Here is a 21,830-nt window from a genome sequence, read left to right on the forward strand (position 1 = left end):
GGCTAGTGATGGGCATGTAAAGGCCCATAAGCAACAATGTAATCCCAGTGTGTGGGATTATAAGGTGAGCACACCCGGATTGAGGAACCACTCCCTAGGCTATTGGGTAGGTTCATCCCTAAGAATACTTGCTAAAGCGTGATAGAAAGTGCAAAGCTATCCTCCTGGTCTGGAGGAGAATGACCAAAGGAAAGGTGTGAAGCCAAAAAGCAAGTAGTAAGGGGATAGAACCAAACCATAGGAATCGAAGGGCATAACCAAGGTTGGTTATGCCAGCTGGGAGTGGAGAATCAAGTGGGGGCTCGAGGGTGTTGCCGCTAGCAATCGTGATGCCATGGAGAGTCTAAAATATGGAATTGTCCATGTTAGACTATGTGGCATTTTGAAGGCTTGCAAAAAGGGAGGCCTTAGCAAGCTGAGGGACAGAGTTCCTTCAAGGTTCCCAAAGACGATTCTAGGTAGCTTAGTACCTAGAAAGGCCAAGTGTAAATGGTTCATGCAACGCGCGAAATCAGAGTGGCGCAGTAGAAGCGTGGTCTTGAAGCTTGCCATGAGGCAAGGCTATCAAGGTTAGGGAAGTAGTTCCCGAGTGTTCAAAGAGAGGGCTTTGAACAAAAGTCGATGGTCAAGGACTTTCACGCCTATGCAGGAACCATGTTACAGTGGTCGGAGGACTTGCCAAGCGAGATTGGCACGTCGGGGGAACAAATACCCTAGTTGAAGGTGATAACTTCAAAAAGGGTGGGCCATGGGGCCGAGCATGGAGGAGTCCATGCATGATCACAGACATGTCAAGTGAGAGGACTTGGCAGTGTGGAGGAACTAGGTTCCTAAGCTGTGATCTGTAGCGCGCTTTAAAAATAGGTTGGTGCACCGGCGTGGGGAGTCACGCCAGGCATCTAGTGTGATGCCGTCCGTAGATGCATATACGGAGGTTGGGTTCGAGTCCCGACCCTCTAGTGCTTGGGTTCGAGTCCCAAATCACTAGGGCGTGGTGATGGTTTGGAATATAAGGACACTCATATTTCGGTGGTCATGGACTCTCAGTGGGGAGACTGGTTTGGGCACACCGCCAAGCGAGGGATGCCTCGGAGTCGTGATGCACGGTTAGATTGCTTAGTGTGAAAGCTCAGCATATCTAACTTGAACACTTTGGTGCAAGTGGCACCAAGGTCGTGGTGAGTGAGATGGGGACACCTAATCTCAGTTGCTATGAACCCTTGGCCGTAAGGGCTAGCTTGGGTGCACCGCCAAGTGTGGGGGATGCCCCCGGGGTTATAGTCAACAACTTAGAGGTCTAGAAAACCGAGTACCTCTTGGCAACTCTGTTAAGGTGCCAAGGTGAGATCACTAGGTGATCTTATGGCCAGATAAGGACAAGGTCCTTGGTTGGCTAAGGAATGAAGTTCCTAGTTCAAAATGTTGAAATTGAACTGTTTAAGGTGGTGTGGCTTGGTCATGATGACCAAGTGGGAAGAGCACCTAAGGGAAATAAACTATGTCTGTGCGATGGCATAATGAGTCCGAGGAAAGTAGTCTCTAAAGAGACCCATGAGAGGGTCACAAAGTTGGGCCGAGGATAGAGCCCACAGCAGAAGATGCTAAAAGAGACTTACTAGGGGTGAACACCCTAGTCTTGGCAAAGCAGAGCCTTTGCTATGGAATCAAAAGAATACCTCAAGGAGGGAGGTAGAGATTCGATGTTGCTTGGTGCAACAATCAACGGATAGGAGCAAAAGATGAGTGGCCAAGATAGGGCCGTGGAATCCCTGGGAAGGAATCCAAGTGACAAAGTTAGGCAAGGAACACTAATGTGTTGGACGCTAACAAATTGCGGGAAAGGAAGTGTGTTTCCAAGGATGGATTCCGAATTGCTCCGATTTGGCGAAAGTGGAAGCTCCAAGGGAGGGAGCGGTAAGGTAGCCAAATGATAGGGCGATGGACAACCCTAGCACAAAGTGTGATAAATGGAACTTAGTGCCCAAGGTGGCACGAAATAGAAGAGAGGATGATGGTGTCCTCAAGTAATGAACTTCCTAGGATAGGGAAGTGGAGTTGCACAATCTGTGCAATGCAAGGTGTTGGAGACACCTAGGAAATTGACTTCCAAAAGTCAAAAGAGTAAAAGTTCCAAGGTGCAAACATTCAATAGATGGAAATTGAGACTACTCAAGAAGGAGTAGTGGGATTGACTTAGAGAAGGGTCTCTAAGAGGTTTAGCGAGAACTAAACCAATAAAAGGAGAGAACCACTACATGTGGTCCAATCAGTCTCTAAGTTGGAGAGACTACCCTCCTTAGAGGATAGGCAAGGCATGGTGAGCCTTTGGTGTCAAACCATTGAGGCATATGCAAAAGGCATGGTGAGCCTTCAATGTCAAACCATTGACAAATATTGGCTAGGTGCCAAGGATGGAAATGGTAACACATGCGAGTGTTACTTTACAAAATGGTTTACCGTTCGATGAGGACATCAAACTTCGTCTATGGGTGGTGGAGTTGTGAGACACAAAATCCCTAGGCCCCAAAGTGGAGCCGGAAAGGGTGCCACGTGGTAGTGGCTGAAGCGAGAGCCAAACGAGCGTAACACGTTTGGACCAAAAGCTCCGACTTGAAAAGTCAAGAGCGGGAGTGGAACTCCCAAAGAAGTGCTCGAGGAACGAGCACGAAGCGAGCAAAAGGCGAGGCTCCAAAAAGGGACCCAAAAGGACCAACACATGACACGTGGGAGTGTCCGAGATGGACTCGAGTTGGAGTCCGAAGTGGAGTCCGAGATGGACCCGAGTTGGAGTCCGAAGTGGAGTCCGAGATGGACCCGAGTTGAAGTCCGAAGTGGAGTCCGAGATGGACCTGAGATGGAGTCCGAGATGGACCCAAGATGGAGTCCGAGATGGAGTCCGAGATGGACCCGAGATGGACCCGAGATGGAGTCCGAGATGGAGTCTGAGATGGAGTCCGAAGTCGAGACCGAGACCGGGACCGAGACCGAGACCGAGACCGAGACCGAGATCGGGACCGAGACCGAGACCGAGGCCGAGGCCGAGACCGAGCCCGAGCCCGAGTCCGAGTCCGAATCCGAGTCCGAGTCCGAGTCCGAGTCCGAGTCCGAGTCTGGAGCCTGAGAGGGTGAAAGCCCAAAGCGTTCGTCTCCCAGACCCTGGGGGGTTTGGTGAGCTCCAAAAGTATAGTAGGGGGAGGACTGCAGTGGAGCCAGTTTGGCCAGGAAAGGCCAGTTTGGCCCAGGAAGGCCAGACCCAGTGTTGGGTGATGAGCTGCCCACTGGGAAGTCCAAGACTAGAGTGAACACAGACCGACAAGCGGGGTAGCTTGGTGAAGTGTTCAAGAGCCGGCTCTAGTTCCCCCGGGAGATCGACTGGCCGATGCTCCCAGTCCAAGTGTGGGTGGCACTACCTACTTGGATACCAGGTGTGGCTCAATGGAACCTCGCTCTAAGCCCATGGCTAGAGCACCTAAAGGCGAAAGGCGGGGAGAGTACCCAGGTGGCTCGCGTAAGGCCACGGTGTTCCGAAATGTTGTCCCAAAGGCCTAGACTGTGGAAAGGAAGAGGAGCAGTCCTCTGGGGTAGTGACCAAGGACACAATCGTGTGGTGAGGAAGTCCCAGAGGACCATGGGTCTTAGTGGTCGGGCCTGTGGGCCTCGATCCAGTGGCAGTGTTGGCAAACACGGCCAGGGGCAAAAAGGGACTTGGTAGGAATTGACAAAGGGACTTTGGGGAAGGCGACTCCCCAGGTCTGTGGGCATCCTAAGGATGCTAAGGAGTGGATCTAGGATGACCACTCGTGGACCGATGGCCCGGTCTTGGAGAGACGGGATGGTGATGCAAGTGGTATTGGACCACTAGTGCAGCAAAGGTGAATGGGCATGGCCTTAGCGTAACGGGCCGAGATGTCAGTGGTACCTTTGGGTGTCGGTCTTGGGACCGGACACGTGGAGCACTTGGACCAGGTGCAAGTGTTGAGTGGCATGGATGCCATTCTTGGGGCTAGCAAGTCCCAAGTCCTGAATTGGACTTAAGGAAGTTGTGAGTGAGACTCCTCCAAGTGGTCGAAGGTGTGGTTAAGTGACTAAAGTAGAATGGAAAAATTAGTCGCTTACACTTAGTCTCAGAATCGATCTTGGACTCGATCTCGGACCCGACTTCAGACTCGGTCTCGGACTCGATCTTGGACTCGATCTCAGACCCGATCTCGGACTCGACTTCGGACTCGACCTCAGACTCGGTCTCGGACCCGATTTGGATCTTGGACTCCGCCTCGAACTCGGTCTCCAATTCGGCCTCGGCTCGATCCCGGACTCTATCTTGAACTCGGTCTCAGAGTCGGTCTTGGACTCGATCTTTGACTCGGTCCCATCCGATGAACTCTTTGTCATTTTGATCAAGCTTTCGGGGATCCTTTAGCCTACGACATTTCGGGGAGTCGGTTCCTTACATCTCCCTACTATACTTTTGGAACCCCTTGCAGCGCCGCCCCCCCCCCCCCCCCCCCCAGGGGACGATCGCCTTGGGCTTTCACCCAACAGCCTGTATTAGTATTCGGACTCGGACTCGGACTCGAACTCGGACTTGGACTCGATCTCAGTCCCGATTTCAGACTTGGACTCGGTCTCGGTCCCGGTTTCAAATTGGGACTCGGTCTCGGTCTCGGTCTCAGTTTCATCTCGGCCTCCATCTCGGACTCCATCTTGTGTCCATCTCATACTCCATCTCGGGTCCATCTTGGACTCCATATCAGACTCTCTCTCAAGTCCCTTTTCTAGAGACTCACTTATTGCTTGCTTTGTGCTTATTTCTCGAGCACTTCGTTGGGAGTTCCACTCCCACTCTTGACCTCTCAAGTCGAAGCTTTTAGTCCAAACGTGTTACACTCATTTGGCTTTCACTTCAGCTATTACCACGTGGCACCCTTTCGGCTCCACTTTGAGGCCTAGGGATTTTGTGTCTCACAGCATTGCATCAAAGGCAGATCTAGATTGGGCATGCCTGGCAATGATCAAGTGTCATAATGCTTGGGTATTCTCCAGTGGGGGACTATCACTGGCTGAATATAAAAAATCAACCCTCTAATACTAATGTTATAATCCGGCACAAAAAGAGTCACCCTAGACTATGCTACACCACCTCTTGAGGTTCAAGTTCAACAAATACTCTGGTTGTATCTGTGCAAAAAACATGGGAGCATGTGGAATGAGCAATCAGTGGTTACTATGAAATTTTGAACCACAGGCAATTGCTCATCAAGACTAACTCTCAACTCTCCTAGTCTGGTTGTGGTAACTTCTTGTTTTGCTCATGTCAAATTTAGAACATAGGTCGCAGTGTGAATCCTCAAACCCAATACCTCTGACTCAATTGCAATTCCAGAGTCCATGTTCTGGAATCTCACATTAATCCTTTGAGTCATATCTAAACCTTTGAACACAATGAACTAGCTCTGAAGTGTTGTGTACATGGTGTGAAAATGTGAACCATATGCACGTTTTCACACTACTCACATCGTGTACACAACACTAATGAGCTTGTTCAATGTGTTAAAATGTTTAGATATGAAAAGGATGCCGCAAAGGATACAGAACCATCACCATGTCGCCATGTATCCATAAAACACGAGAATGTTGCACCGCTGCCACACCTGCCGCCGGTGGTAAATACGGAAAACAATCGGCAATTAAAAACATTGACTGGAAGTGGTCACATCACATCCGATTGCTTCTTATCCGATTCTGCATGGTCGACTGGGGTAGGTAAAATTAGCCGAGGGAAGTGATGCTCGCTGGGCCTGGAAGAACGAGCTGGAAGTGGCTGGCTCGGAACCATTAGAGATGTCGAAATCGCGGAGGCTTGACGTCAACAAAGAGCTTGGAGTTGCCCCTAGAGCTGGTTGCGAGAGGCGTAGAAGATCTCCAGTTGTGTACAAGTTAGACAATGGAGATCTGGAACCCTGTAATTGCTTGAAGTGGTCAGGCACATAACTCTTCAAGCCTAGCTTTCTTCAAATACCCAATTTGAATGGCTATGGTGGATGGGTGTATTTCCCATCGGTGAACACATAGCATGGGGATGGGTCCTTATGGCCAGAGAAAATTTTACCAGCGCCGTTCGCGCATTGAAATCTCACGCGGGATAACCAATGGTTGAATGCACGTGGCTTTATTACGGGCTGGCAGTGGACCTGATTTACAAATAGTACGCCATAGCTTAAGTCGACCATGAAGAATCAAATCGGATGTACTTCCGGTCAATGTTTTTAATCGCCGATTGTTTTACTGGAGAGTTTTGACATGATTTCTCATTTCCCACCCACTTGCACTAATTCAAGGATGTGTTGAACTAGCACAAACGATGTTAGCAACTCACATTAGAGCTAAGCAGGTGATGGCGCGTTGGGGTGGTGCGGAGAAGCTTCTTCTTTTTCACTGTCCATCTAAAATAAATTGGAAGCCTTCCTCTTCTTCCATTTCAGCGTCTTTCTACTCTTGGTGTTCTCACTTCTTAGCGTCTTTCTCTCACGCGGCAAAGCAGCTATAGGAAATCTCCTTGTAGAGGAGGGTTTTCAACTGTGACACAATTTACAGTTCCTCGCGATCGTCTCATTTTCAATCATGGACAGCTTTTGTCTTCGGTAGAAGCAGCAGTCGTGTATCAGTTGAATACAAAGGATTTTTCTCTTCCTCTTCCCAGTATCTTGCTAATGCCTCGGGTCCTGCGACTCGCTGGAAGCCTGCTCGGTAACAACACCCCCTCCGATCAAATCGTCTATAAAGGTATTGTGGTTGTTCAGAAGCCCAGTTCACTGTGTGTCACCGATGTTGGAGCTTCCATGGTGGCTAATGCTGCAAATTTTCTTGGAATGGGTATTACTCTACAGCTCATCAGCAGCACGGCAATTGACTCGAGTCAGTACACGATCTGCTCAATAAAAATATCGCAAGAACTCACTCCCGTGTTTTTCGTTCCCCAGGTACGAACACGGGGAAGCTCAGCAAGCCAGCGGCCTTGGAGAAGTGGCTGCTCTCTCCTGTTGTCTTGTTTGGAACGGATGAAGTCAAATATTCCGTCAAATTCACGGTGGATCCCGACTTTGGCTTGCCTGGCGCATTCAGCATAAACAATGGCCATCTGAACGAGTTCTTCCTCGTCTCCCTCACGGTTGAGCTACCAGGCGGTGGTAAACACGTTGAATTCCCTTGCCATTCCTGGGTGTTCAACTCCAGAGCATACAAGACCAAACGCATCTTCTTTAGCAACGAGGTAACATCTACAATACTAATACTCACTGGCTTCTTTGCTTTTAGTTTTATCTTCCAGCAGACACACCGAAAGGCCTAATCACTGCCCGATACAACGACCTGATAGCTTTGCGAGGTAATGGAAGCGGTACTAGAAAAGCCTGTGACCGCATTTACGACTACGACGTCTATAATGACTTGGGCAATCCCCTCCTGAATGCTGCAAAGAGACCTGTGATGGGAGGATCAAAAGAATATCCTTATCCACGAAGATGCAGAACTGGCAGAACCATTTTCATTGGAGGTATATGGTAACTCATCACCTCTTTGCATTTGAATAGCAACAGTCATATGGTATAAACAGTTGTTTTTGCTTGATTTCGCGTAAAAACATAGTCATGCTGAATGCATAGCATATAACCAAGAGTATGAAAAAAATCTCTCATTTTGATTTGATTTGTTTATTTTTTCAGTTGAAACGTCTGGCCTAAATTTACTGGCTGACTATTATATACCAAGTGATGAGAGGTTCAGCTCAGTCAAGGCGACTTCTTTCTTGGCCGATGGTCTCAAATCACTAACTCATGGCGTGCTTCCAATTCTAAAAACTGTGACTGGTTTTAAGCAGACCTTCGGCTCCTTTAAGGAGGTAAAAGATTTGTATGACCAGGGATTAGATCTGTCAAAAATAGTCACTGCTCCAATCAATGGCATCAAAACCCCATTTCAGCTCTTCAACCAGCTTAATGCCGACACTGGAAACACAAGCTTCATGAAGTTTCCGGTTCCACAAGTTTTCAAAGGTATCTGGTTACTCTTTTGACTCTCGAAATGTAAGACATTAAAATGCAGCTGATGAGAAAGGGTGGATGTTGGACTCTGAATTTGCTAGGGAAATGCTTAGTGGATTGAATCCCATGGTCATAGAAGCTCTGACAGTAAGTTATAAATTTTATGTAGGACTTACCTCTTGATGAATTAACTTCCTCCGTCCAAGGAATTCCCACCAATGAGCACACTGGACTCTGCTAAATACGGACCACAGAAGTCAGCTATTACCGAAAAACATATAGTGAATCTCCTGGAGGGACTGACTGTTCAAAAGGTACGCAACTCCATAACCTGTAAAACTAATCTTTAAATGTCATGCAGGCATTGGATAAAAAAAAGCTGTTCATCGTCAACTATCACGACTCTTATATGCCATACCTCGACAAAATCAACTCAAGGCAAAAAATCTATGCTTATGCTTCCAGAACACTGCTATACTTGAAATCCGACGGAACTCTCCAGCCAGTAGCCATTGAGCTAAACACACCATACTCCCAAAGGGTGTTTGTTCCACCAGCAGCTGGACAGATCGACTGGCTCTGGGAGCTTGCAAAAGCACATGCTGCAGCAAACGACGCAGGATATCATCAGCTTGTAAGCCACTGGTAAGAAAAATCTCACATACCTCCAATTGAGATGCTCGCTGGCTTGCTGTACAGGTTGAGAACTCACGCATGTGTGGAACCATTCATCATTGCGACCAACCGGCAGCTGAGTAAACTCCATCCCCTGAACACATTCCTGCAACCACATTTCAAGAACACAATGGCGATTAACGCCAAAGCCCGTAAGTCACTCATCAATGCGAAAGGCATCATTGAGAGAACATTCTCATTGAGACGCTACTCAGTCGAAATGAGTTCCTTGGCGTACAAAGGCTGGAGATTTGACCAAGAAGGCTTACCAGCAGACCTCCTTAAAAGGTAAGAAATAGTTAAATGCGACACAGATGACAAAGCCCTTGCTGTTCCAGGGGCATGGCTGTGCCTGATGCAACATCTAAAGGTGGAGTCAAGCTAATCGTTGAGGACTATCCATATGCAGTCGACGGACTGGAAATCTGGACGGCGATTGAGAAGTGGGTCACAGACTACCTCGAAATTTACTACAAGAACGATGCATCAGTGACGAGCGATCCAGAACTTCAAGCATGGTGGAGCGAGCTCATCAACAAGGGACATGCTGATAAGAAGGATGAGAAATGGTGGATCAAACTGGACAGCAAGAAGAGTCTGACATCAGTACTCACCACACTGATCTGGATCGCATCTGCTCACCATGCAGCAGTCAACTTTGGGCAATACGCATATGCCGGCTACATGCCCAACCGTCCCACAACGACACACCGACCCATCCCGGAGAAAGATTCTGACGAACACAAGAAGCTGCTCGCGGATCCCGAAAGGTTCTTCCTGTCATGCGTGTCGAGCAAGATGGAAGCGATCTTATGCTTGCTCACAGTCGAGATTCTATCCAGCCACGCCGCGGAAGAAGAGTATCTCGGGCAGCGTGCCGTGGAGAACTGGACCGCGAACGCCAATGTGAAGGCCGCATTTGTGGCATTCGGCGAAGAGCTGAGGAAGGTGGAGCGATCAATCATCAACAGGAACAATGATCCAGCACTGAAGAACAGAGTCGGAGCTGTGAACGTGCCCTACACGCTCCTGTATCCTTCCTCTGCGAACGGAATTACAGGCAAGGGAATACCCAACAGCATCTCTATTTGAAGAACCGTATACCCTTCTTCCTTTAATTTCTTGAGCAGTTCCTTTCATCTTCATGCTCTAAGGTACCCCATATGGATATTACAACAGGTACAACAAACATCACACAAATTGGCTTGTCTAGTTCTAGTATATTACTTTTGATTCATATCCAAGTATGTTGGTTGTGATTTTAGGGTTTCATGGCAAGTCCGCCTCTGATCTAGCTGCTAAATATTAGAGAAAATGCCGTCCACATTGAGTTAGAAAGCTAAAGTGGAAAAGAAAAATTTCACCTTTTCTAGATATAGATGAAGCATATGCAACAACAATCCCCCACAGCACTGTCTTCCACAACTTTGTGGTGGCAAGCATCCTCCTCAGGCAGGCTCCACCGTGAACAACCATGTGGAGGTGGAGATTGTTAGTCCTAGGTGGCTGCCATTTGGTATTGACCCTTCCTGAACACCACCAATGTGACAATTTAATTTAAAAGTTTGGGCTTAGAATTTTTTTAGCATTAATCTAAATGGTAAAGTTATAGTGGACAAGGAAAGTACTATACCCTTTAAATGTTTTATATTATCATGAGTTTTTGAGCTAAACAAATAGTAATATTATAGATTGTGTCTATTAAATAATACAAGAAAACTATTATATTTAACCTTTGAGTGCTCAAGATAGATTGAGGTTTAAACCCTACTTATACAAGAATGGATGGGCTAAATTCAGTCTACTATAGTACTATAATTAACATATTACCTAAGTAAGGTTTTATATATATATATATAGAGAGAAAATGAATGTGCACTATAGATGTTGATCCCACCTCAATTGTACCAGTTCAAGATTCTAGTGGCTGTGTTAGTTATGGGAGTTATGAACATGGGTGTGGACAAGGTTATAAGGGTGGTTGTAGCCCACAATGTTACAACTGTGACATATTGCAGTGGAATATGGGAATCTGTTGTAACAATAGTGATGCTTAAATACTTCCTGTTAATCAATTAAAAAACTAATGGATGTGTTCAAAGTTTCATCTTGTCCTCCTTTGACATGCACAAATAATAGGAGGTGTCCTATCATTTCTCAACTGGAATATATGGAGCTTTTACTAGGCAATTATAAATTACAACAAGAATCTAAAGTTCCCATAGAACTATCAATGTAATTATTAATAACCATGATAGAAACAAAACTTAAAGCCATGGCATAAACATTAATCTACTATAAAATCCTAATAAATTAGATGTAATTTCATTGTAATTGCCAAATGCTCAAACTAATTTTGAAGCTATAATTTTGAACTAAAGCAAAAGATTTCAAAAACCACTACAATCCACAAAATATGATTTTAGCAAACAATATATCTTTATCTCTAACTTTGCCCATCATTAATACAAATTTATAGCCATCAGTTAATGTCAAATTTCTTTTAGGCTTTTGGCTGATATGGGTTAGGGCTGGTGATGGAGATATCCTTTTTTGAAGCTTCCTGGGCAGAGTCTCTTGAGAGCGAGATCTGTTTGCAAGGCTTGGAAAGAAGTAATTGATTCTCCATGGTCATGCCACTTGGTTCTGGGTACAAGGTATTGTCTCCTATCAACCACTTGATGGCATACTCCCCACCAAAGATCAATTGCCCATTGTTTCCGCCATCGCGCCCTGCCATCCATGCCATTGCAATGCCAATGGAGCTGAGTGGAGGTGAGCGCTCAAGAAAAGAAGAGAGCCTAGCAATGTGAGCGAGAGATATATATAGTATAGAGATGGTCTCATTGTGGAGTACGTTTTCTTTTCCTTGCCGATGTGGCAGATGTCTGCCAGGTGGGAAGCTGCGATTTGCTACTTGGGGCGAGGAGGGTATATATAGTATACATTGTGCCACATGGCAGGAGTACCGTTGGTCGTGTAGAGCACATTTAGGTTAAAAGGAGATTGCCAATGTGGCAGATACTTTTAGGTTAACAGGAGCTTGCTGATTGTGGAGGTGGGACTGTTAACTTGATTCAACCGTTGGCAGCTGTCGGATCGAGTCAGGTTCTCTGCAAGAACATGGTTGACAATTGCCAGGTTCTCCAGAACCGCCAGGTTCTAGAGAACCTCCTCATCCTCCAATAACATTATTCCATATGTCTGTTAACAGTCTCGCCACAGCCCGTTAAGGCTGTTCTTGGGCACGGGCTCGCTCGTTCCTGCTCGGTAGGAACGTGCTCACCCTACCCAGGAACTGCCTCATTCTTTCTTTCAGACGTTTACTTCTTCATGCTTTTCAACGCCGCCCAGCAACTTTTGGTTCGATCTGACAGTTGAAATCCGCAGATATGATCCGACAAAACGTGTTGCTGTCTGATCATACTGGCGTGCTCAGCCAGTATGATCAGAGCTGGAAACTATCACAACTTAAAAGCAGTGTTACGCCACAGACTTTCACCTGAAGAAGACGGTTTCTTCCTCGCAGCGTACTAACCACGCTCCACTGCTTCCCTTGCTTCCTGAAAACGAGTACAGTGGGACTTAGGAAAATAAGGAGAGAGAGGAGCTCCGGCAACAAGTTCCATTACATGCCTTGTGACTGCTAGGCTCTCATAAACAACAGTTGAGCTACCGTGAGACACACATACCTGTGGTTGCTTTCATTATAGTAGCTCGATGCACATCTTTACCAGAGTATCCTGTCCAAAAAAGAAGGACAAGGAGATGAACAAAGTCGCTCAGCTCAGACTCTGCGGTCATCGTTCCCCGTAGCGTTTTCATGCTATCCTGCCTGCAAAGCCGCCCCCATCCTTGAGAATCCCGGACAGCAGCTTCCTGCCAAGCGAAAGAAAATGTTTGACGAATACCTGACGCTCTGCCAGCAGCTGGTCCTGCAAATCCTCCTCCACACGGAGCCGCGCCAGCGTGCGTGCGCAAGTCGTGAAGAAGTTACTGCACAGACCACAAACTGTCCTGCGCGACTCGCTCGGACCGCTCGACTCCTGTATCCAGGTCAAGCCGTGCTCGTTAGTAAGCTCGCTACTCGCTTGAGATGTGTATCGCTAACACCGCCCCGTGGACATCGTTGAGGGAATTGAGCTGGGGCAAAACTTCTGGCAGCAGATGACACGAGCAGGACATCGTAAGAGAAGCAAGCCGATCATCACTTGAATGCTCTTACCATGTAGGCTGTGAGGTGACGTTCGTGCCAGAGGAGACTACATGATCAAACCATCAGAGCAAGTTCCCCCCAAACTTCTCCAAATCAAGTCACCTGAATCCGGTAACATTCTACATTTGCCAACACCTGGAATCTTCATGATGAAAACGCGATAGCCACCGATTTACCGTGACAGCGAGCCTGGAGCCGAGAAGCATGAATCCCTGGAGGGACAAGTAGAGGCGGTGCTGCAGCTCCCGGACCTATCGCTTGCTGCTGCTGCTGCTGCTGCTGCTCTCGCCGCCAGCACGATTAGGCATCTGGAGACGAAGATCTCCAGAGACCAGGGAAGAAGTGGCATATTGTTTTGCAGCCGCCCAAATGCGAACACCAAGCAAGAATGTATGCTCGCAAACCTCCTTCTACACGTCTCAGCTATGGGGCTCTCACGAGCTTGTCATGTGATTACGAAAAGCTTTTGGCGTTGACTTACAAGCAGAAAACACAATCGTTCCCGTCATGCTATAAATGAATAATCACCTATTTTATAGAGGATCATATTATTTGCACAAGATAGTACTGCCCTCCAAGTTATCAATTTCAGAACTGAACAAACAAAGCGATAAGAAGCAACATTCCAGACTGGCAACAACATCAATGATACTTCAGGGAGAATCAACTCACTCTGTCTCGTTTTTACCTGTTGAGGTTGCATTTCCTGCAAGATCATCATAGGGTTATCACTTTGTTCATTGTGCCCAATGTCTTAGTGGCTCCTTTCATTGCACCAGCAACAGAAAGGAAGGGAGCCAAAGAAAAATCTCTGTCGCACTTGAGCTCGACTGCCCTGGAACTTTTGAATGTGCTGCCACAATCTGATCAAATGCTGTCCGAAGTTCGTCGTTGCGCTGAAACTCGATTCCTGAAAAACAAAAAACAATTTTTCTGAGCACTGCCTTCTTTGGTGGACATGAGATCGCTTCCACGTGTCGTTCGTGTGGACTTTCGTTTGGGCTTTTGGCTGGCTGACGTAATATGGGTTAGGGCTGGTGATGGAGCACGTAGATATCCTTTTGAAGCTTCCTGGGCCGAGTCTCTTGAGAGCCAGAGCTGTTTGCAAGGCTTGGAAAGAAGTAATTGATTCTCCATGGTTTTCAAACCGCTACAGGGATCCATCGCCCTACATATTATTGCCATCGTCAAACCAAGAGGGCTTTCCCTTGTGTAACATATGCCACTTGGTTCTGGGTAAGTGGTTCAAGTTGGAATTTCCATCTACGTATATCCAGTCGGTCTCTCAGTCCGGGCTGGTGCTGGTCCGGGAAGGCAGAGTTTTTTGGGTGGGGAACCCATTCTTCAATAAGTGGAAACGGTATAGCTTAGAATTGCCATATGCGAAATTTGATCATGAGCTTGCAACTCTAGCGGATGATGAGCAGGGCTATCGAGTAGTATTTCGGGTGCGTAGGTTTATGCAAACAGCAGTCCTCTACTCTTGGAAGTCAGAGTGGCTCGTCACGGAGCAATGTAAGGAGATATCAAAATGGAGGATTTTGCGGATTTTGTCACATCCTCTTCCACTGTTTGTGGCAACATCATCCATTCCATTGGGTCCAAAAACAAAGTGGCACTACTAAGTTGTCGTGTAGACAATGGCAAGGTTCTTTCGCTCCGCTACTTGAAGCTGGGATCTGAAGTACTTGAAGGGCGTTTTAAGCTCTTTGGTTGGGATGGCAAGCTCTACTTGCTGGGAGAAAATGACAGTCACTTATTTGGACTCTTTGAAATAAGCGGAGAGAATGTAGTTCTGATAAGCTGGGCGCCAGAAAGCATTTCTACAAAATTTCCCTTCGTAAGGTCGGCAAGCATCTACAACAATACTATCTACTGCATTTTTCAAGTGAAGCTAGCAATGCTAGTAACTTACAACCTCAGTAAACATGGTTCGTGGCAGGTGGTACCACTTCCAGAACCATTGCCTCCATGCATTGGAATCTTAAATATTGTGAAGTTTAGTTTAGACTTACCATTTGGGTTAGACTTGTGTAGTTCCTATTGATTTTCTTTTTCACTTAGTTGACTCTGCTCTTGATCTTCCACAGCTCCTGTCTTGTGAGATATATTTTAAGGTGACGTTTCTAAATAATTTTTCTGTGACACCGGAAACTCACTTCCACCATGACAGCCTGCTGATCCAAGAATGTTTTTTTAACTGCCATTAAAAGGTGCTTGAAAGCTAGAACCAGTTAACCTCTTATTATAGACAATGCATACTAAGAAGTGGCCTGTCCAACAGCTTTTAAATGAACTAAAAGAAGAAATGGAAAAAACTACAAATGCAAAAGTTAGATATAACCCAAAAGCATAAATACATTCACCATATTTAGTTAGACCCAAAACCCTAGCTTAAACACAGTGGTCCAAATTGATCAATCTACATTAATATTAATATATGGCATTATAGCCATACATACACACAGGATCAATCACAGGACACACAAAGCATTGCAGAAGGCCAAAAGTTATCTGGGAGCCGAAATGCAGCACCAGCGCCACACTGTAGACAGAGCTTTTACTTTTAGAAAATCTCCATATACAGAATACTCTACTCTCGCAGGTTTTGAGGGGTGAGGCTTTGCAGGAACTCTAGGAACTCTAGGACGTCCTGAGGCGAGTCAAGGCAGCAGAGTTCTCCGTCATCGTTTCTCCGAAACCAGATGCGTCTGATCACGTCCACTACATCTTGTATGACAACTGCAACAAAAAGAGAAAACCAAGCATAATTTATAGCATGCGCTGGGAGATTGATAATCACTCACGTCGCGTGCCTGCATCTGTAGCCTCTGTGTCTGCCAAAGAGAACGAATGTGAGGAGGGCTACAGAGACTTAACCATAAACGCTACCTTGGGACGCACCAGAGTCTTCCCCGTTGTTTATATCTGCACCTAAGATATAAGCATGCCACATACTGAACGAAAAAAACCGAAACAAACCATTGCTCGATGTAGTCTCGGCAGGATCGATAGTTCCTTGGCGTGCTTGTTCGGACAAAGATGACTCTTCCACCCTGTTTATATCTGCAACTAGAACCTAAGTATGTCACGAACTCAACAAAACAAATCGAGACAAACCATTGTTCGCAGTAGTCTCGGGTGGATCGATAGTTCTGGACGCACCAGAGTCTTCCACTAAGTTTACATCTGCAAGTAAGAGATAAGGATGTCACATAATCAACAAGACAAACCATTGTTCGCAGTAGTCTCGGGTGGATCGATAGTTCTGGACGCACCAGAGTCTTCCACTGTGTTTACATCTGCAAGTAAGACATAAGCATGTCACATAATCAACGAGACAAACCGAAACCGAGACAAACCATTGCTCGCAGTAGTCTCGGCTGGATTGATAGTTCTGGACGCACCAGAGTCTTCCACTGCAAGTAAGACATAAGCATGTCACAAACTCAACGAGACAAACCGAAACCGAGACAAACCATTGCTCGCAGTAGTCTCGGGTGGATCGATAGTTCTGGACGCACCAGAGTCTTCCACTGTGTTTACATCTGCAAGTAAGACATAAGCATGTCACATACTCAACGAGACAAACCGAAACTAACCATTGCATGGCTTAGACTCGACAGGAACGATAGTTTCTACAAACAAACAACAAGATGATTCAGAGAAGACGCGATGAACAAAAGCAAAGAGAAAAGAATACAGAAGAGAAATGGTATACCTCCATCGATGGTAGCTCTTGCAACCTCGCTAGAAGCTGGTGAATCCACGGACTCTGGACAAAAACAACACAACGCGTCAGGGATTCAAATAATCTATTCATGAAACCACAAACATCACATACCGGCTCCTTGATTTCCTTCCACCGTAAAAAGCATAAGCGAGAAATCGATCATCATACCTCCATCGGAGCTGGAGCTAGGTCCAGAAGACGACGCATGCGCATCACTTGATCCAGAAGAGGCTAGAGGAGAATCTACACGATGCAAAGGCGTCAGATCGAGACGAGGAATCAGAAAACTCGCAAACATCACAGACCGGCAGCTCGATTTGCTTCCGCCAGATTCACACGAGAAGACGCATGATCTACACCTCCTGGACGAAAGATTACGAGATATTTCTTGCCATCGCGCGACTTACCAGCGCCATCGCTCTCGTCGGAAGTGTCTGCGGCAAGACATTTCCAAGATATGTGAGATACAAGCACAGATCGATGAGAATTTCACTGACCGGTGCGCGTCTGGCACAAATCGACCGAAGTGTTGCAGCTCCCGGCGCAATCGTTAGCGCTCCCTGCAAGAACACGAGAGATCTTCGAAAATCCAGACAAGGCGAGGCACTACCAATGCAGCGCCAAGCGAAGGAGAAGAGCAGCACAAGCGCAACCCAGGAAACCCTATAAGACGCCATTCTCTTTGCGACGTTCTTCAGCGGAAGGGTCCTTTATATAGCGCTGGGATGAGCGGGAAAATTCCGAAATCAAAATGATCCAGGAATATGCGTAATCGCCGACGTGGCATTTGGGATCTTCCACGAAACAGGAAGAATGAATAGCTTTTCTACTCTTACCTCAGATAAATTCTTCGTCTACGCTTTCTCGCCAATGCCGGAGCTCGATCCTTCGTGCCCATCGCTTGCCGTTAAACCCTAAAATAACAATAGGGGAGAGAGGAGATTAATTTTCGGGCTAGGTCATGGCGCCCGCCAAGCCAGGCGATGCGGCATTCGCGAATGTGGATCATGTGGTGAGCTGCTAAATCTCGTCCTGGATCTAGAAATTCGTGGAGCGCTCACTGTGTCTTTGTGGTTTTTTCTCGATTCTGTCCATCCTGGATCAAGAATGCAGAGCTTTTCACTCTCACCTATGGCGCCATGGTCCGGCAGCTCCTCACGGACTTCGAAGACGTGGAGGAAGTGAACAAGCAGCTCGACACCATGTAAGCGCCCGAGCATTTCTCTTTTTTCTTTTTTTTGTTTTCATCCCCTTCTTCGTTAGCTAGCATTGATAAGAATTTCTGTGTGTTTCTTTCTCTCTATCAGGGGATACAACATTGGAATTCGCTTGATCGACGACTTTCTCTCCAAAGCCAACGTCACAAGGTGCTCAGAGTTTCGAGAGACCGCAGATGTCATTGCCAAGGTTCCCGGTGTTCCTCTCGAAACTTTGATCGCTGGACTCTAAATTTTTTTCCTTCGATCTCTTTCGTGGGCAGATTGGATTTAAGATGTTCTTGGGAGTGACTGCCACCGTCTCCAACTGGAACGCCGATTTCACCGAGTGCAGCTTGGTTCTCGATGACAATCCCCTGGTGGATTTTGTGGAGCTCCCGGAGACTTGCCAGGGCCTCTACTACTGCAACGTCTTGTGTGGAGTGATCCGCGGAGCTCTAGAAATGGTAAACAAAAACTATGCTTTTCCTTTCCAGCCTCGCATTAAGTCTCTTCTTTCTTCGCTTGTTCTCCTCGCAGGTATCCATGAGAACCGAAGTAAAATGGGCGAGGGACATGCTTCGTGGGGACGATGCGTACGAATTGAGGCTAAAGCTCATCGAGCATGTCGCGGAAGAGTATCCGTACAAGGATGACGATTAAACATGCGTTCAATGTGTTTAATGGATCATGTGGTTTGATTTAAACAACTTGAATTAAGAAAAGCAAAGGAAAAACTATTTAATCAATCTTACACAAAATTTTGTTCCAACTCTTTCATGCAAATATAATCTTGACAATGATATGTAGTGTTTACCTTTAGCTAGGGCGAGTTATTAGGGTTCTTGGAAATGGAGGACGAGGAGCGTCAAAACATGGAGCGCTTCAGCACGGAGGGCGATTTCGTGGATGGCGAGTGGATCGACGGTGAGTTCTACTACCGGAGCCGCCGGAAGAGGCGGGGGCAGACCAAGGAGGAGGCGCTCTACGGCTACCAGTCGTCAGGGTCGGATTCGGATGGAGGAGGAGGAGGAAGAAGGGGCAGGAAGAAGCGGCGGGGCGGGATAATCGTCGAGGACAAGTCGAGCAAGCCCGTGAATTTCGTGTCGGCGAGCGTCCAGGACGTGGGCACTGAGAATCAGGCATCGTCGTCCTCTAGGAAAGAGATGGAGGAAGAAGAAGAAGAAGAAGAAGTGCCTGGCGCCGGGCTGGGATTTCGAGCTAGTAGCCGGGATAGAGGAAGCGATGAGGGCGATGAGCGAGGTGGTGTTGGGCTTGGCTTTCAAAGGGGAGGGATTGGTTTCCAGGCTGATGGCGATGAGCCTGGTGGTGCTGGAACTGGTTTCCAGAGGGGAGGAATTGGTTTCCAGGCTAGCAACGAAGAGGGCGATGATCAGGCTAGGAACGAAGATGGAGTTGGAGGACGAGGTGGACTTGGTTTCCAGAGAGGAGGAATTGGTTTCCAGGCTAGAAGTGAAGATGGTGATGGACGAGGTGGCGTGGGGCTTGGTTTTCAAAGGGGAGGAATTGGCTTCCAGGCTAGAAACGTAGATGCCGATGGACGAGCTGGTGTGGGACTGGGTTTCCAAGGTAATGGGGCTGCGAGTGCCGGGGACGATGACGATGGCGATCTGGAGCTGCCGAGTGCTCTGGGAAAGAAGATCCAAGAGAAAGTCCGGCAGAAGACAAAGAAGAAACCCGGAGGCCCAGCTTCTAGTAGCTCTGTTAAGTATGTCTGGCAGAAGCACACCAGCGAATTTACCAACAAGATGATGTCGAAGATGGGATTAACTGGTGGTACCGGCTTGGGAAAGAACTTGCAAGGCAGGGTGGCGGCGATTGAAGTGAAGTTGAGGCCCAAGAACATGGGGATGGGATACAATGACTTTCAGGAGGTGACGACGGGTCGTGATGATCCAGCAGCAGCGACAGAAAGCGAAGAAGTGGCCCATAGGTCGAGAGCAAACGAGCAGCTCTGGATGAAGAAGAACAAAAAGAAGGCAAAAACTTTCGTTTCAGCCGAGGAGCTCTTGTCACGGCAGCAGGGAAGAACAGTTGGCAAGGTTTTGGACATGACGGGGCCACAGGTGCGCGTTGTCACGGACATGAAGGACCTCAACGCCGAGAGAATGGTTGTCGAGGAGGACGACACTCCCATGCCAGAGCTCCAGCACAACTTGAAGCTCCTAGTGGATCTCGTTGCTTCGGACATCCAGCAGTACGACTCCAGGCTCAGGCACGACAAGCAAACCATCGCCATCCTTGAGAAGGACCGGGACCGGCTGCAGAAGGAGCTGGAGCTCCAGAGCAGGAGCCTCGAGGTGATGCACTCGATCACTTCCGCCATCGAAGGTGTCCAGCAAGAAGCTGCGTCGCGGAGGCTAACTCTAGACGGCCTGCTCAAAACCTTCGCCAAGCTCAAGGCCGAGTTCCCGGAGGAGTACAAGCTCTGGAACCTTTCAGCTCTGGCGCTGTCTCACGCAGCACCGAGGATCACCTCTCACTTCCAAGCATGGCAGCCGCTCCTCCAGCCGTCCCGAGGTGTCGACGTTCTCCTTCCGTGGATGGAACTCCTCCAGGAGCAGGAGGAGGAGGCGATCTTCACCGAGGTGGACACTGCTCCGTATAGTCGCCTGGTGATGGAAACGGTGCTGCCGCATATCAACCGTGCGGTGATCAACTGGGAAGCTCGAGAGCCGGAGCCGCTCCTCCGGGTGCTCGAGGTGTGGGAGAAGCTCCTCCCAGCGTCGGTGTTCCAGAGCGTGCTGGACAGCTGCGTGATGCCCAAGCTGCGAGCTCAGGTGGAGGCGTGGGATCCATTGCAGGACACGGTCCCGGTTCACCACTGGGTGCATCCCTGGCTGCCGCTCCTCGGCTCGAGGATGGACCCGGTGTGCGATACCATCCGGTGGAAGCTAAACAGCGTGCTGCAAGCCTGGGATCCCAGTGACGTCTCGGCGTACTTGATGCTCTCGCCGTGGCACTCGGTGTTTGATGCGGCGAGCTGGGAGCAGCTCCTGGCACGGAACATCGTCCCGAAGCTAAAGGTGGCGCTCGAGCAGCTGGAGATCAACCCGGCACAGCAGCGGCTGGAGCCTTTCTCGTGGGTGATGGCCTGGGCTCCGGTGATGCCGCTTCGTCTCATGATCCGGATGCTGGAGGAGAAGTTCTTCCCGAAGTGGCACCACGCGCTGTTCGCATGGCTGGGATCCAACCCGGACTTCGACGAGGTGACGCAGTGGTACCAGGGGTGGAAGTCGGTGCTGCCGGCGGAGCTGCTGGCCAACGATCGCGTAAGGTGGCAGCTCAACGGGGCGCTGGAGATGATGAACCAGGCGGTGGAGGGGGCGCCGCTGGTGATGCGCGACGCGGAGCAGTGGCAGCAGCAGTTTGTGGAGAAGAAGTTCGCGGCGGTGGCGGTGGCGGTGGCGGAGGCGGAGGCGGAGATGAGCTTGAAGGAGGTGGTGGAGAGCTTCGCGCAGGAGAAGGACGTCCAGTTCTTGCCAAAGCCGGGGCGGCTGCACCAGGGGCTCCAGGTTTATGGATTTGGATCGGTGAGTATCGCGGTGGACAATCACAAGCAGGCAGTCTTGGCTCAGGCTGGGCAGAAGTGGACGTCCGTGTCGCTGGAGCAGCTGCTCGAGATCCACCATGCTCGAAAGGGTGGCAAGTGGAACTCTTGAGCGATTGACAAGATCGAAAGGTTTCGAAGAAGAGGTCGCAAGTTTTCGATGAAGAAGAGCTCTTGAGCGATTGACAAGATCGAAAGGTTTCGAAGAAGAGTGGGCGAAAAGATTTCGTAGAAGAGCTCTTGGGCGATTGACAAGATGGAAAGATTTCGAAGACGAAGCGCTCTTGAGCGAGCGATTGACAAGATAAGAGCTCTTGGAAAGTTTTCGATCGAAAGATTTTTTTTTAACTAAACTTTGACCTTTAACTTTGCCCTTGGATTAAATTAGACTTAACTTAGG

General features: G+C 48.2%; 4 protein-coding genes across 12 annotated transcripts; 3 read left to right on the plus strand and 1 right to left on the minus strand.

The window, feature by feature from the left end:
- Nucleotides 1-6,503: 6,503 nt before the first annotated feature.
- LOC9644758 (linoleate 9S-lipoxygenase) lies at nucleotides 6,504-9,973 on the plus strand. Its single transcript, XM_002984581.2, has 9 exons — nucleotides 6,504-6,915; nucleotides 6,981-7,270; nucleotides 7,315-7,552; nucleotides 7,722-8,051; nucleotides 8,101-8,186; nucleotides 8,246-8,353; nucleotides 8,401-8,684; nucleotides 8,739-9,002; nucleotides 9,053-9,973. The coding sequence occupies exons 1-9, from the start codon at nucleotides 6,711-6,713 to the stop codon at nucleotides 9,804-9,806; spliced, it is 2,559 nt and encodes an 852-aa protein (XP_002984627.1). The 5' UTR covers nucleotides 6,504-6,710; the 3' UTR covers nucleotides 9,807-9,973.
- Nucleotides 9,974-15,343: 5,370 nt separating this feature from the next.
- LOC9644991 (dentin sialophosphoprotein) lies at nucleotides 15,344-17,540 on the minus strand. 8 transcript variants are annotated; one of them, XM_024689825.1, is made up of 15 exons: nucleotides 17,500-17,540; nucleotides 17,274-17,383; nucleotides 17,161-17,223; nucleotides 16,969-17,097; nucleotides 16,775-16,906; nucleotides 16,652-16,705; nucleotides 16,533-16,568; nucleotides 16,410-16,478; nucleotides 16,293-16,349; nucleotides 16,164-16,232; nucleotides 16,051-16,119; nucleotides 15,913-15,996; nucleotides 15,823-15,858; nucleotides 15,738-15,767; nucleotides 15,344-15,672 (listed from the first exon to the last, which is right to left on the minus strand). In XM_024689825.1, exons 2-15 carry the CDS (start codon nucleotides 17,338-17,340, stop codon nucleotides 15,524-15,526), a joined length of 1,044 nt encoding a protein of 347 aa, XP_024545593.1. In that variant the 5' UTR covers nucleotides 17,341-17,383; nucleotides 17,500-17,540; the 3' UTR covers nucleotides 15,344-15,523. The 8 variants fall into 8 exon arrangements, with proteins under 8 accessions (XP_024545593.1, XP_024545594.1, XP_024545599.1 ...); XM_024689826.1 differs by lacking the exon at nucleotides 17,500-17,540 and having other exon boundaries at nucleotides 16,969-17,025; nucleotides 17,071-17,097; nucleotides 17,274-17,446; XM_024689831.1 differs by lacking the exon at nucleotides 17,500-17,540 and having other exon boundaries at nucleotides 17,071-17,097; nucleotides 17,274-17,446.
- LOC9644992 (trafficking protein particle complex subunit 3) lies at nucleotides 17,531-18,608 on the plus strand. 2 transcript variants are annotated; one of them, XM_002984582.2, is made up of 5 exons: nucleotides 17,531-17,675; nucleotides 17,770-17,867; nucleotides 17,971-18,070; nucleotides 18,144-18,326; nucleotides 18,400-18,608. In XM_002984582.2, exons 1-5 carry the CDS (start codon nucleotides 17,625-17,627, stop codon nucleotides 18,520-18,522), a joined length of 555 nt encoding a protein of 184 aa, XP_002984628.1. In that variant the 5' UTR covers nucleotides 17,531-17,624; the 3' UTR covers nucleotides 18,523-18,608. The 2 variants fall into 2 exon arrangements, with proteins under 2 accessions (XP_002984628.1, XP_024545601.1); XM_024689833.1 differs by having other exon boundaries at nucleotides 17,560-17,675; nucleotides 17,777-17,867.
- A 102-nt stretch (nucleotides 18,609-18,710) lies between these two features.
- On the plus strand, nucleotides 18,711-21,809 carry LOC9644760 (septin and tuftelin-interacting protein 1 homolog 1). Its single transcript, XM_024689736.1, has 2 exons — nucleotides 18,711-21,576; nucleotides 21,643-21,809. Exon 1 carries the CDS (start codon nucleotides 18,711-18,713, stop codon nucleotides 21,540-21,542), a length of 2,832 nt encoding a protein of 943 aa, XP_024545504.1. The 3' UTR covers nucleotides 21,543-21,576; nucleotides 21,643-21,809.
- The last annotated feature ends 21 nt before the right edge of the window (nucleotides 21,810-21,830 follow it).

Source organism: Selaginella moellendorffii, unplaced genomic scaffold (genome assembly GCF_000143415.4).
Source record: "Selaginella moellendorffii unplaced genomic scaffold, v1.0 SELMOscaffold_63, whole genome shotgun sequence".
Classification (NCBI taxonomy): domain Eukaryota; kingdom Viridiplantae; phylum Streptophyta; class Lycopodiopsida; order Selaginellales; family Selaginellaceae; genus Selaginella; species Selaginella moellendorffii.

What these genes read in the sequence shown, in the direction of transcription:
- LOC9644758 (XM_002984581.2), top strand. Translation starts at nt 6,711, where the DNA reads ATGCCTCGGGTCCTGCGACTCGCTGGAAGCCTGCTCGGTAACAACACC. An exon ending in GCATCTTCTTTAGCAACGAG is followed by an intron (nt 7,271 to 7,314) that starts GTAACATCTACA and finishes CTTTGCTTTTAG; the next exon opens with TTTTATCTTCCAGCAGACAC. An exon ending in CAGAACCATTTTCATTGGAG is followed by an intron (nt 7,553 to 7,721) that starts GTATATGGTAAC and finishes TTATTTTTTCAG; the next exon opens with TTGAAACGTCTGGCCTAAAT.
- LOC9644991 (XM_024689825.1), bottom strand. Translation starts at nt 17,340, where the DNA reads ATGGCGTCTTATAGGGTTTCCTGGGTTGCGCTTGTGCTGCTCTTCTCC. An exon ending in CGAGACTACTGCGAGCAATG is followed by an intron (nt 16,233 to 16,292) that starts GTTTGTCTCGGT and finishes TCTTACTTGCAG; the next exon opens with ATGTAAACACAGTGGAAGAC. An exon ending in CGAGACTACTGCGAACAATG is followed by an intron (nt 16,120 to 16,163) that starts GTTTGTCTTGTT and finishes TCTTACTTGCAG; the next exon opens with ATGTAAACTTAGTGGAAGAC.
- LOC9644992 (XM_002984582.2), top strand. Translation starts at nt 17,625, where the DNA reads ATGGCGCCCGCCAAGCCAGGCGATGCGGCATTCGCGAATGTGGATCAT. An exon ending in TCGCGAATGTGGATCATGTG is followed by an intron (nt 17,676 to 17,769) that starts GTGAGCTGCTAA and finishes TCCTGGATCAAG; the next exon opens with AATGCAGAGCTTTTCACTCT. An exon ending in AACAAGCAGCTCGACACCAT is followed by an intron (nt 17,868 to 17,970) that starts GTAAGCGCCCGA and finishes TCTCTCTATCAG; the next exon opens with GGGATACAACATTGGAATTC.
- LOC9644760 (XM_024689736.1), top strand. Translation starts at nt 18,711, where the DNA reads ATGGAGGACGAGGAGCGTCAAAACATGGAGCGCTTCAGCACGGAGGGC.